Source organism: Acinonyx jubatus, chromosome A3 (assembly GCF_027475565.1).
Source record: "Acinonyx jubatus isolate Ajub_Pintada_27869175 chromosome A3, VMU_Ajub_asm_v1.0, whole genome shotgun sequence".
Taxonomy (NCBI): domain Eukaryota; kingdom Metazoa; phylum Chordata; class Mammalia; order Carnivora; family Felidae; genus Acinonyx; species Acinonyx jubatus.
In genome coordinates, this window is record NC_069388.1 from 85045161 (window position 1) to 85057947 (window position 12787).

At 42.6% G+C, this 12787-nt stretch overlaps 2 protein-coding genes across 19 annotated transcripts in view; one reads left to right on the top strand and one right to left on the bottom strand.

Annotated features, from left to right (window-relative positions):
- Window positions 1–4234, bottom strand: part of AAK1 (AP2 associated kinase 1) — a 169700-nt gene extending 165466 nt beyond the window's left edge. For 16 of the 17 annotated variants that reach the window (XM_027072282.2, XM_053200719.1, XM_053200717.1 and 13 more), the window contains exons 1-2: window positions 4022–4234; window positions 3356–3747 (exon numbers count right to left, since the gene is read on the bottom strand). In XM_027072282.2, the coding sequence (XP_026928083.1) occupies window positions 3356–3518 (163 nt within the window). In that variant the 5' untranslated portion in view covers window positions 3519–3747; window positions 4022–4234. The other variant, XM_053200712.1, reaches the window with a different exon arrangement.
- Window positions 4235–4389: 155 nt separating this feature from the next.
- The window catches only part of ANXA4 (annexin A4), a 159285-nt gene continuing 150887 nt past the window's right edge, over window positions 4390–12787 (top strand). The window contains exons 1-2 of one of the 2 annotated variants that reach the window (XM_053200721.1): window positions 4390–4530; window positions 5238–5396. The gene's annotated coding sequence lies outside the window, so the exon portion shown is untranslated. Of the gene's footprint in view, window positions 4531–5230; window positions 5397–12787 lie in introns of those variants that run through there. The other variant, XM_027072294.2, reaches the window with a different exon arrangement.

Consider the following 12787-nt stretch of genomic DNA (forward strand, 5'->3'; position numbering starts at 1 on the left):
TATCTCCCTCTACACCCAGCCTAGAGATAGCCATATCCTTCTGAATTCATGGTGTAGAGGCTTCACTTCTCCCAAACAAGCCCTCAGTGACTAGTTAGTGAAAGCAGATGAACAGTGCTGATGCTGCTGATGGAGATGGCAGCCCAGACGTTCTCCTTTATTACTACAGCAGCTCCTTCTCGGTGTTCCTGCACTCCTCACTATAAAGCAGAGACCAACACCCACATCAGAGAAACAGGGGTGATAGGTGGGATGTGGTGGGAAAAGAGTCTATGTTTAAAGCCCACCCTCCCCATACTGCCTGGCCACTGTCCTGGGCACTCACACAGTTGTCCTTGGACAACTCTGGCTGGGACTGGTGGTTAGGGCAGCACCTGGACACTCAAAAAGGAAAGGGTACAGGAAGGAACATGGCTACCCAAAATATCTATTGACCCTTGACGGAGCTAGTGAGGCTTCTGCAGAAAAATATCTGACTCTGTCCACCCACAATAGGGAATGGGATAGCTGCAGATCGCTGTAGCCAAACTAGCCTTCACAATGCCCCTTCACTTCCCCTGAACTATATATAGGATGTAATGTTGCTGGCAAATAATGGCTGCCGCTCGTTGAACCCCTGAAAAATGTTAAATAATTCATATACATTGCTTCATTTAATCTTCACAACAACTCCATAGGACAAGGGTTCTTGATCTTTTGCTTGCATCAGAATCTCTCCAGAAATCTGTTAAAGCCCCACCACACTCTTGGTTTATGGGGTGAGGCCTAATTCGCATTTCTAATAAGCTTCCAGATGATGCTGATGCTCCTGATCCAGGCTCTACACTTTGAGAACCACTGTCATAGGGAAACAGATTTGAGAGAGGCTTGAAAAGTCTTATCCAAGGTTTCACAGCTAGTAAAGAACAGATGCAGAATTCGAACCTAGATCTGCCTGACTACACAGACACTGCTGGTAACCGTGCTGTACTGTATGTGTGAGTATCTGCCTTGTCTTCCCAAATTGTGACAGCTCCTTAAAAGCAGACATCACCCTTTAGAACTCCCCATATCCCTCTCAGAACCTAGCAGTGCCTTTTTACTTAGTGGATGCTACATAAATACTTTGTATACTGACTCCTACATAGCTATATACTTCTAAGAGCCACAAATGCAAAGTCTCAGTTAAAGAACATAAAAAGAACAATATCACCAGACCCAGTTTTACGTGAGACTCTCTCCTGCTGCTCTGAGTCTTTGTCCATGCTGTCTTCACACTTGGATAACTCCTACTCATTTGGTCAGTCACTTCCTGCAGAAAGCAATCCTTGGCTCTCTAAAACTGAGGGCCGCTGCACCCTAAGCTCATCTCCATAGCACATATCACTCTATTCTAACTGGCTGTTTTCCATCTCTCAAAGTAGTTTGTAAACTCTAGCATCTAGTTTTATGTCATACCTCCAGGGTCTAGCACAGTGCCTGGTACATCACAGACACTCCGTAACTGCTTGTTGAATGAACAAATAAATGAATGCAGAGCTGCAAGCCCTAAGTTCCACTTAAAAATATCATAATGCGTGATGTGCAATTCTCAGGGATGAATTCCAGGGGAGAGGAGGACAGCCTAGATGACAAAGACCAATTTTCCTTTTATCTTCCCCATCATTCAGATTCTGAGAACAGGTACTGCTTAGGGTAGCCCCACGTGCAAGGAGACAATATCCTAGCTGAACCAGATGCTCCCGGGCTATAAAGTCAGCAGAGGCCATTCAAAGAGAAGGAAAGAGCTCTGTGCCCCTCATTCCTCCTGATTTCTCTCTCACACACTCCTTCTCTATTTCTCCATCCCACTGCAGTCAAGGGCTTTGGCACGGGAATGAAAGAGACAGATCAGACTCAAGGGTGCGGATCTGGCAGCGGGCACAGAAGCATCTCCCATCCTGCACCAAAGCCCACAAGGAAAGATCCAGAGGGACAGTGACTCAGGCCCCGGATTAAGTCCAGCTAGAGCAGTGCTGAGAATGGAAAAGAGCAACAATTTCACAAGGACATTAATTGTCAGATCTTTTTTTTTCTAAAGTGCTTTTAAAGTAAAGGCTTCCACCCTAACCCCAGAAAACTGGGCCCGGTTGAACCCAGTACTTGCACAAGCTGAGAGTCAAACACAGCTTTTTCCTCCTCCTAACCCACCCGCCCACAACACTCACCATGACAGGGATCTCCCAGGCCCAGGTTAGGACTCTTGCTTCAACCTTAGCTTGCAAAAAAGGCTCCACTCCAGCTAATAAACTGTCCCCCCACAACCACCATGTTGCAGTAACAGTGGCATCCCCCTTCCCCAATCCCCTCTCAACCGATAACACAACCTACAGCAGGTTGGCCCCATTCAATTAGCTTGAATAGCTTCATGCCAAGGAAATCGCTGCTTTTATTAAAAATAAAAGCACACAAGGCAGGCAATGGGCTGTGAAAAGTATGAGTCTGGTGTAATTATGAAGGTCGAGGTTAAGGTTACCAAAAGAGACATGCAAAGATTTCCAGAAAGCCTGGAGGATAAAAAACATATATTTACATATCTATAGATACACAGATGAACACACATGTAGGGAATTTGCACAGCAGATCTAAATAACATCTTCTCCAACAGAAGAAAAATAAAAATCAGATGTCACTCTCAAGTAATTCTTTTGGCTAAAAAATAAAAACTAAAACAGGAGGAAGAGGGGCCTAGTGGACTGGTTTCAAAATAACCACATTCATCTCGTGCAATTTCTGTTATCTTAGCTACATCCTGGGGACCTGATTACAGTTGGGTCAGGAAACAAAACTAGTCAAATTCACCAAGAGCCTTGGCTATTAGAAAAACATATTCCCATTCTTTGAAAATCCTCTCTTCCTCCAGTGCGTGCTCATGAGAGTGGGAAAGTTGGGTAGAAGGAGAAACCCCTCTCCCTTCTTAAAGGTACTCCATCTCCACCCTTCAGCCCTCACATCAATATTTCAAGTTTAAGGAGGATGACAAGCCCAGCACCCTACATTTGATGTGAAGCTTTACACTTTCACACATACGTTTTCCCTCTGATCCTTGTAATTCAGTGAGGCAGACAAGAATTGGCTTGTCAATTTTAAAAAAATAATAAAAGGTCACTGAGGTAAACAATTTCCAGCAACGTCCTTCCACCCCATAAGCCCTGTCACTTCCAAACCTCAGTTTTAAAATTTTCAAGGACAATGATTCACTGAGCAAGGGAAGGGGGAAGGGGGAAGGGAGGGTCAACTGGTCAAAACCCATTCATACACTCAACAACTAGAAACCAGTCTTGCTGCATCAGCACAAGATTTTAATTCACGGCGCACTGAAAGAGTCCCACCATACCTTCCGCCAACACCTCGTCCACAGTGACCTGCTGTCGCCCAATGCCAAAGACCCTTCCGATGTAGCCACTGCCCAGGCCCGAGGTGCTGCCCCCACCTCCGCTGGAGCCAGAGCCCAGGCCAGAGCCGCCCTGCTCTCGCCGGGAGTCGAAAAACTTCTTCATCTTGAGAATAGGAAGCAGTAAAGCAAAATACCGAAGGTTTCTGGATTTTTTTTTTTTTTTCTAAGAAAACAAGAGATCCAAGGATTTCTTCTCGGATTTCAGCTCGGAGAGGAGCCACCCGAATCCGGCCGTGGGGGTGGGGGCTGAGGGAGGATGCCAATAGGAATATGCGTGTCAATCGCGCCGCGGTCCCCTCCTCCTCAAGAGAGCGATTCGCGTAAGTTTAAACCTGTGATGACAGAAGAAGAGAGGATGAATCAGTAACACACTTACGAATTCAACCGCTGAGCAAAAGCCATCATCCCGGGGAAACGCTTCATGCATTTTCCTAGCGAGAAAAATTCTGGTGCTGAAATCCCGGCAGAGCGCCGGACCCCGTCCCCGCGGCTCGGAAAAAGGAAGGATCTGGCCGCCTCGGGCAGCGCCGACCCAGCCGATCACTGCCTTCCCCTCCTCCTCGGTCTCCCCGCCGCCCCGCGAGGCAGCATCCCGGCGGCACCCACTTGAGAAGGCTCGGCGGCTGGCGCCCAGCTACCAGCCCTGCAACATTGTCACGGCCGCGGGGCCGGCCTGCGACGCGGAGAGGAGGCGGCGCTGCAGCGAGAGCCGGGGCCGCGTTCGGCGCCCGCCCGCCCGCCAGCTGATCCCCGGAGCGCCCAGCGGAGACTGACCCGCCGCCCCTCCCCCGCGCGCGCTCCCGCCCGGCTCCATCCACCCAACCAGGAAGTGAACCGCCGCCGGAAGTGCCTCTCGGGACGGCGCGGCGAGGGGCCGAGGCCCTCCTATTGCTGCCGCCCGGTCGCGACAGACGAAAAGGAGTCGTGGGAGAGAAGGGGACCCAGGAGGGGGGTGTCTCAGTGTGTACAGAGTTTTGTAAAAGAACTTTTATCACCCGATCCGCAGTGCACCATGGGAAAGGTAGTTCGGCGCAAGCCACCGGCTGGACTACAACTCCCAGGATGCCCCTGACGGAGCGAGCAAAGCGGCTGCGGTGGCCTCCTTGGCCTCGAAGGTGGTTAGTGGGGTGGTGCATTTGTGGGGATTCGGTTATTTAAACATATCCGGTAAAGAAACCGCCAAGGACTAGGAAACTGCTGTATGTTCCACCCTTTTGAAGCCATCTTACTTGCGGTTTGACCTCCCTGCACAAGGGATTCTGGGGGTTGTTGTTTCCAAACGGATCGAGAGGCTGACACCTGAAGGACGCGGCTTAACCGCTTAGCCTCTGGCCGGTCCTGCGGGGCTTACCGACGTCACCTGGGCAGAAGGTGGAAGACGAGGGGTAATCGGGAGAATTTTGCTGGCAATTGGTCCGAGGCCACAGTCGAACGCCAACTCTGAGTAGAACCTGTGCCCTTCCGCCGCCAACCTCAAAAAGCCGTTTTTGCTCCCAGATGTTGTTGAGAACCGCTCGGCGGTCAGCTCTGAGCTGACCGCTCTGAGCTAGGCGCAGTGAGAGCGCTTAATAAGACAGTGTCCCGGCTGGGAATCTACAGGCAGGACTCAAACCGAGAAACTTAAACGTTGTGTTCAGGGCAGATTCTAGGGTACCAGCAGATCCAAGCCGTTGGCTGTGACCCCAAACTGGGGCTGGCTCGTCTGCCGACAGTGACCCTCAGTTCTTCCACGTTTGCTGATGCTGTGGGTGGGCCTTACCTTCACATATCCCCTCACACAAGAACCCAAGACTGATCTGTTGTTATTTCTTTTTCACTCAAGATTCCCTCCTTCCTTGATGCTGATTTTTACCCTGATACCGCCTGAGTGCCAAAGTCCACTTGGCGGACAATGTGATTTTCATCTGCCAAATGCAGAAGACTTGGAAGGCCAGTTACTACCCTTCTACATCCCTAGATTTCCTGATGGACGGTGCTTAAGGTAGTTCCAAATCCTTGCTCCCTCCCCATCCATGATTTTTCTAACTACCCGAATATAGGTTCTTTCTCACCTCCACTTGCTCTCCCTAATTCTCCGACCGCGTTCTTGACTTGTACTTCGTCCCAGTATTTTTCAACAAGCATTTAAGGAGAGGAGAAAAGGGTACTCTGGGGGGGAGTGGAGGCCGGGGGCGGGGATGGTTCTTGTTTTCTCTAATCTGAATATTGAACTGTGCTGTGACTGGGTTGGCAGCAGCCTTGCTGTGCTTTCTCTTTTCCTTCTTCCTCTCCTCCTCCTCCTCCTCCCCCCCTCCTCCTCTTCCTCCTCCTCTTCCTCCTCCTCCCCTTTTCAAGTAGTGCCTTTGCAGTTAAGCTTCCTGTGTAGAGACAGCATTTCTTCTTCCAGAGGGAGTCAATGTTGTCACCTCAGTTCACAAATTCATGCAGCCACCTCCAGGGTGGAATGCAGCACCTGCTAAAACATTCCCTGAAAGGAAGCCCAGGGAGCATTTCTCTGCACTTGCCTTAAAAGGCTAGATTTTGTCTTAAGGAAGTTTGGAATAGACCTTAAAATAGATGGGAAACCTCATTTGGAATTAGATTCATTGACCTCTATCTTTCTCTACATCTATTGATTTTGACTGACTTTTTAAGTTTATTTATTTATTTTGAGAGAATGAGTGAGTGTGAGGGCTCTGGAGCAGGGGAGGGGCAGAGAGATGAGAGAAAGAGAGAATATTCCAAGCAGGCTCCAAGCCCAGTGTGGAGCCTAACGTGGGGCTTTATCTCACTACCGTGAGATCATGACCTGAGCCAAAATCAAGAGTCAGTTGCCCAACTGACTGAGCCACCCAGGTGCCCCTTGACTGACTTTTTTGAAGAAATTCTGTTGGTCCTAGAATCTGTTTCTATCTCACTTTTTACCTTCCTAGACATTCCTGTTACCAGACTAGGCCAGACTTAGGCAAATTCCAACTCTTACTTCTAAGATACAAAAACTTGTTTCTATCTGATAGGATTAAGGTAGCTAACAAGCAGCCATCTGGACGATTTAAGGACGTTTTTAAAGAAGCAAAAGAAAGAAAAAAACATTAGAACAATGGATTTCTTGCTTTCCATTCTCTCAGAGACTAATAGCAATTACAATGATAAAACTACAGTTTTTCATCCTTTACATATAACAAGTTATTTGTTGGTAATGTTGAAATAAGGTAGTATTGTTTTACTCATTTTTTTAATTTTTTTAATGTTTTTATTTATTTTTGAAGGAGAGAGAGAGATAGAGTGTGAGCAGGGGAGGAGCAGAGAGAGAGGGAGACACAGAATTCGAAGCAGGCTCCAGGCTCTGAGCTGTCAGCACAGAGCCTGATGCAGGGCTGAAACTCACGAACTGGGAGATCATGACCTGAGCCAAAGCTGGACACTCAACTGGCTGAGCCACCCAGGCGCCCCTGTTATACTCATTTCATAGATGGGGGAACTGAAGCATAGAGATAAACGACATGCCCAAAGTCACACAGATAGTGACTGGCAAAGCCAGGGCTCAAACCCAAACATTTTGGCTTTAGAGCCCAGTGCTTAACTAGCTACACTGAACTGTCAACTTAGAAAGAACAACTATAAACTGATTAAAATACTTTAAAATATTTAGAAACATATTTAGAAACAGCAGCAGACCAGGAAACAGGGAATCTTTGCCCTCCATAGCTGTGCCCCTAGACCACTTATATCTCTGGACCTATTTTCTCAGCCATAATACCAGTGCTGTCCTGCAACTCTTAGTAATTCTCTTGTTCCTGAGTGTAGAATAATCAGATTTTTTAAAAAATCAAAGATCAACCACGATAATCTCAAACTCCTCCCACATTTACTTTCTGTATAATTTGCCCCACCCTTCCTTGTGTTCCTTCCTATTCATCTTTTCATGTATATTGTCACCTCAAGTACTAAAAGTCAGAGAGCAGTCTTCTACTTATCTCCACTTATCTCCTCGAACACTCAATACAGTAGTTTGTATCCTTACCAGTTCTTAAATAAGCCAAGTAATTGACTTCAAATGAAATGTGACAAAGAAGAGAGCAATCTGATTAAGGTAGAAAAAATTGATTTGAAGTAGTCTGAACTAGGCAAGCTTGAACTCAGTCCAGGAGATACTATGGATAAATAATCAAAAAGAAGAGGGAAAGAGACATTACCGTGTATTTTCCATATGCTAGTTACTGTATTAAGCACTTAAAATATTATCTTGTTTAATCCTCATGTATGCATCTCTGTGAGGTAGATACTATTACCTACTATTATTAAAGTAGATACTATTGTACTATTATCCCCAGTTTTATAGATGAATGGTGAAGATTTTATTAGTAGCAGAGGGATGTGTATGGTTTGTGAGGTTTGCAGAAAATTATTTGTTCTGTGATGTGGCTAACTCATGTCACAGTAAACCCAGTTATGGCAAATGTGTGGTGCATCCTTAGAGGAAATCAAAGGGAAGGGGACCAACATGAATTAACTACCTTAACTAAGGCCCCCACTGTGTTGGATATTTAATTATATCATATCATAATACACCTATGAGGTGTTCATTGCTTTTATTTTGTCAATGTGGAAACAGGCTCAGTGGGGTTAATGTATGTCAACTGTTGCTACATAGAGCCTATAAAGGGCAGAGGCAGAATCAAAACCTGACTCACCTCAAAACCTTTGTAATTTTCACTATACCATGTAGCCATTCTATATTGCCAGCTTTTAGTCCAATGGAATTTATTAGAAATGCAGATTATCAGGCCCTACTCAGATCATTAACTGATTATTAAATAATGAACTAATCTAATGCATCACTTAAGGGAAAGAACCATATACATTTTTCTCCACTTTTGGTTTAACATTTTTAAAAACTTTTTTAAATTTAAATGTTTGTCCTGTTCAACTGAAGTATAATTGACATATTTATCATCATTGTCTTTTCTCCAGCACTAAAAATTATACACAGGGATACAGTTTTCAGAAATTCATTTTCAGCAATTCCTTAATGCTTAATATGAGAGCAGAGGGTTAAAAGTGAATAAAATATAATCCTCACTTTCAAGGAATTTCAAATATCCTGTAAAATTAAGTGTATTAAAATGATAGAGGGAACTAACTCTGGTAAGAAAGGCACAATCAGAGTAAAAACAGCTAGAATATATTTATGTAGGGACAGGGGCAGTAATCCCCTTTCACCAACCATCCAGGTGATTCTGATTCATATTCAAGTTTGAGAACCACTGTTTAGCAGAAGGGAAATTATGACAACCATCTTCCTCCTTTGAAAAGGACATTCATTGTTTTTTGTTTTCTGGTTAGAAAAGTAATTACATAATCATTGAAGAAAGTAAGTCAGCTCAGAATAAAAATCACTCAGAGATAACTGCTATTGACTTTTTTTTTTTTTTGCATTGACTGATTTCGTGAAGCTCAAATTTTTCAGGGACTTTTCAACATATCCAGTCCAACAGCCTATTGGAGGTCTTAATCCCCTTTATCTTTTTAGTTGCCCTATAAATCTTTCAGCTATTCCTCCTGCTGTGTTTTGCTACTTACTGTTACTGTAGAACTTTGAATGTGCCTCCATTATAGCCCAAATCAGTTTGTACTGTCATTGTTGGTTAACCTATTTATCCCTTCAGGATTACATTACACTCATCTTTCTTTTTTTTTTTAGATTTTTAAAAAATGTTTATTTATTTTTGAGAGAGAGACAGAGTGAGAGTAGGGGAGGGGCAGAGAGAGGGAGACACAGAATCTGAAGCAGGCACCAGGCTTGAACTGTCAGCACAGAGCCCAATGTGAGACTGGAACTCATGAACCCCAAGATCATGACCTGAGCCAAAGTCAGAAGCTTAACCGACTAAGCCACCCAGGCGCCCCCACACTCATCTTTCTGTCCTAAGCAATGGACTCACACATACGCAGCAGATGTTTAATAAATATTTTGAACAAATGAATTAGTAACTCAATGGAAAAAAATCTATCAAAATACTGAAATGTATTTAATGCTTCTTAGCAGCGTCCTAATTAGATTTGAGCTCTAATAGTCTAATTAACCACAGAAATGTTCTTTTAGAAGAATTTTTTCTAAAACTTTCTAGACCTGAAAGTCCACGTTTAAGATCAGTAAATCTCAGAGGATTAATAAAGAAAATGTATGGGTTATTCAGTCCTCCCTAACAACGTAAAAGGCACCTGAGATATTCTAGGTCACTCATGTTTCTACTTTCTCCAGCAGTTTATTTAGATGTCATTAGTTTAATATCAATTTACCTTGAATTTTCATTCTCCTCCAGCAACTACTGCATTTTTCTGCACCTCTTTCCAACAAAGTACATCAGTGCAACTGTCTATCCTTGCCATCTCTACCAATTCTCATTACTACGTCCAATAAGCAGTTCTCAGTCCCTTTTTAAAGAATTCATTTTATTTAAGGGCGCCTGGATGGCTCAGTCAGTTAAGCGGCCAACTCTTAATCTCAGCTCAGGTGTTGATCTTAGGGTTGTGAGTTCAAGCTTCGTGTTAGGAATCTATGCTGGGTGTGAAGCCTACTTAAAAAAAAATAAAAATAATTTTAAAAATAAAAAATAAATAAAAACTCATTTCAATTTATTTAAACAAACAGACAAAAAACCCAGTTCACCCATTTCTCCCACCCGTCACCCCCTGCCTCTGGCAACCATCAATCTGTTATCTGTACCTATGAGCTTAAAATATATGTTTTTTAGATTCCACATGTAAGAAAGATCACATGGTATTTTGTTTTGTCAGACTTATTTCACTTAGCATAATGCCCTCGAGGTCCATCCATGTTGTTGCAAATGGTGAGATCTCATTCTTTTCTATGGATGAATAATATTCCATTGTATATATGCCACAATTTCTTTATTCATTTTCCACTGATGGACACTTAGGTTTCCTTATCTTGGCTATTGTAAATAATGCCGTAATGAACATGGGAGTGCAGATCTTTTTGAATTAGTGGTTTTGTTACCTTTGGATAAATACGCAGAGGCAAAATTGCTGGGTCATGTGGTATTTCTATTTTTAATATTTTTGAGGAACCTCCACACTATTATCCATAGTGTCTACACCAACTTACATTCCCACCAGCAGTGCATAAGTGTTCCTTTTTCTCTACATCCTCACCAACATTTGTTATTTCTTGTCTTTTTGATATTAGTCATTCTAACAGGTGTGAGGTGATACCTCATTGTGGTTTTAATTTGCATTTCTCAGATGATTAATAATATAGATCATCTTGGGGCATCTGGGTGGCTCAGTCAGTTAAGCATCTAACTGAGGCTCAGGTCATGATCTCATAGTTCATGAGTTTGAGTCCTGCATGGGATGAGCTTGAGCCCCACATCGGGTGAGCATGAGCCCCACTTTGGGTGAGCCCTGCTCTCTCTTTCTCCCTCCCCTCTCTTTCTTTCACCTGGAGGATTCTCTCTCTCTCTCTCTCTCTCTCTCTCCCTCCCTCTTTCCTCCTTCCCCTCTCCCCCTCTCTCTCCCTCTCACTCATTTGCTCCCTCTGTCTCTCTCAGGAAAAATAATAATAATAATATAGAGCATTTTTTTATGTACCTATTGGTTATCTGTATGGTGTGGGTTTTTTGGAAAAATGTTCAGATCTTCTGCCCATCTTTTAATTGAATTGTTTGAGGGTTTTTTTTTCTTTTGGTTATTGTTGTTTTTTTTATTTTTGTTTGTTTGTTTGTTTTTTGCTACTGAATTGTATGAGTTCTTTATGTTGTGGGTATTAGCCCAGTATCAGATATATGATTTGCAAATATTTTTGCCCATTCAGAAGGTTGCCTTTTCATTTTGTTGATGATTTCCTTTGCTGTGCAGAAGCTTTTTAGTTTGGTGTTTATTTTTGCTCTTGTTACTTTTGGTGTCAGATTTTTAAAAAAATCACCTCCAAGATCTATGTCAAGGAGCTTATTACCTCTGTTTTCTTCTAGTTCTATGGTTTCAGGTTCAAGTCTTTAATCCATTTTGAGGTAATTTTTGTGTATGATGTAAGATAGTGTTCCAGTTTCATTCCTGTATTCTTATGCATGTTTTTCCAACACTATTTATTGAAGAGAGTTTTTTCCCCATTGTATATTCTTGGCTTCTTTGTATTAAATTAATTGGCCATATGTGCATGGGTTTATTTCTGGGCTCACTGTTCTGTTCCAGTGATATGTTTGTTTTAGCTCAATACCATACTGTTTTAATTAGTATAGTTTTGTGACATAGTTTGAGATTAGGGGGCGTGATGCTTTTGTTCTTCTTTCTCAAGATTGCTTTGGCTATTTGGGGTCTATATGGTTCCATACAAATTTTAGGATTTTTGTTCTATTTCTGTGAAATATGCCATTGATATTTTGATAGTGATTGTCCTGAATCTGCAGATTGCTTTGAGTAGTATAAATATTTTAACAATGTTAATTCTTCCAATCCATGAGCATGGAATATCTTTCCATTTATTTCTGCTATGACATTTTGATCAATTTCCTTTTAGAATTTTTTTCTGTATATAAATACAGTTGGGTTTTGTTTGTTTTTTTGCCATATTGAATCCCATTGCATATTTGACATATTCTGTTTTTTCATTTAATAGTTTCTCACTTCATTATATATTCCCCAGAAACATTATTTTTAATGAATGCTTAATGATCATTTCTTTACTATTGAATATTTTATTGTTTTATTTTCAAATTTTTACTGTTTTATGTATATATGTATGTATATTACATTTACATATTATATTATATATATTTATATATATGTATTTAATTATGTTTCCTCCAGGAAAATTATACTGATTTGCTCTCCACTCTTTGATTCAGTTAATATATATTAAACACTTACCATGGGTTACCCCAGAAATTTTATTGCAATGAACAAAATTCACTCCTTGACCTCAAGGAACGTTTGGTCTGAAAAGAAGACATTGAATCCTAGGTATTCCCATACCCTTGCAAAACACTGAATTTGTACAGTTAAAAGAGAAATCTATCCCATTTTGATAGGTAGAGATGGTGCTCATTGTTTTAATTGCCATTGTTTAAGTTAGTGAGCTTGGACACTTTTTCATTGACAGGGACTCTCTTTTTTTTTTTTTTTTTTTTTAATGTTTATTTATTTTGAGGGAGAGAGACAGGGTGTGAGCAGGGGAGGGGCAGAGAGAGAGGGAGACATAGAATCCGAAGAAGGCTCCAGGCTCCTACTGTCAGCACAGAGCCAGATGTGGGGCTCAAACTCGCCAATCGCGAGATCATGACCTGAGCCAAAGTCGGACACTTAACGGACTGAGCCACCCAGGCACCCCAGGGACTCTCTCTTTAACCAAACTTAAGCCAAGTTCCTCTG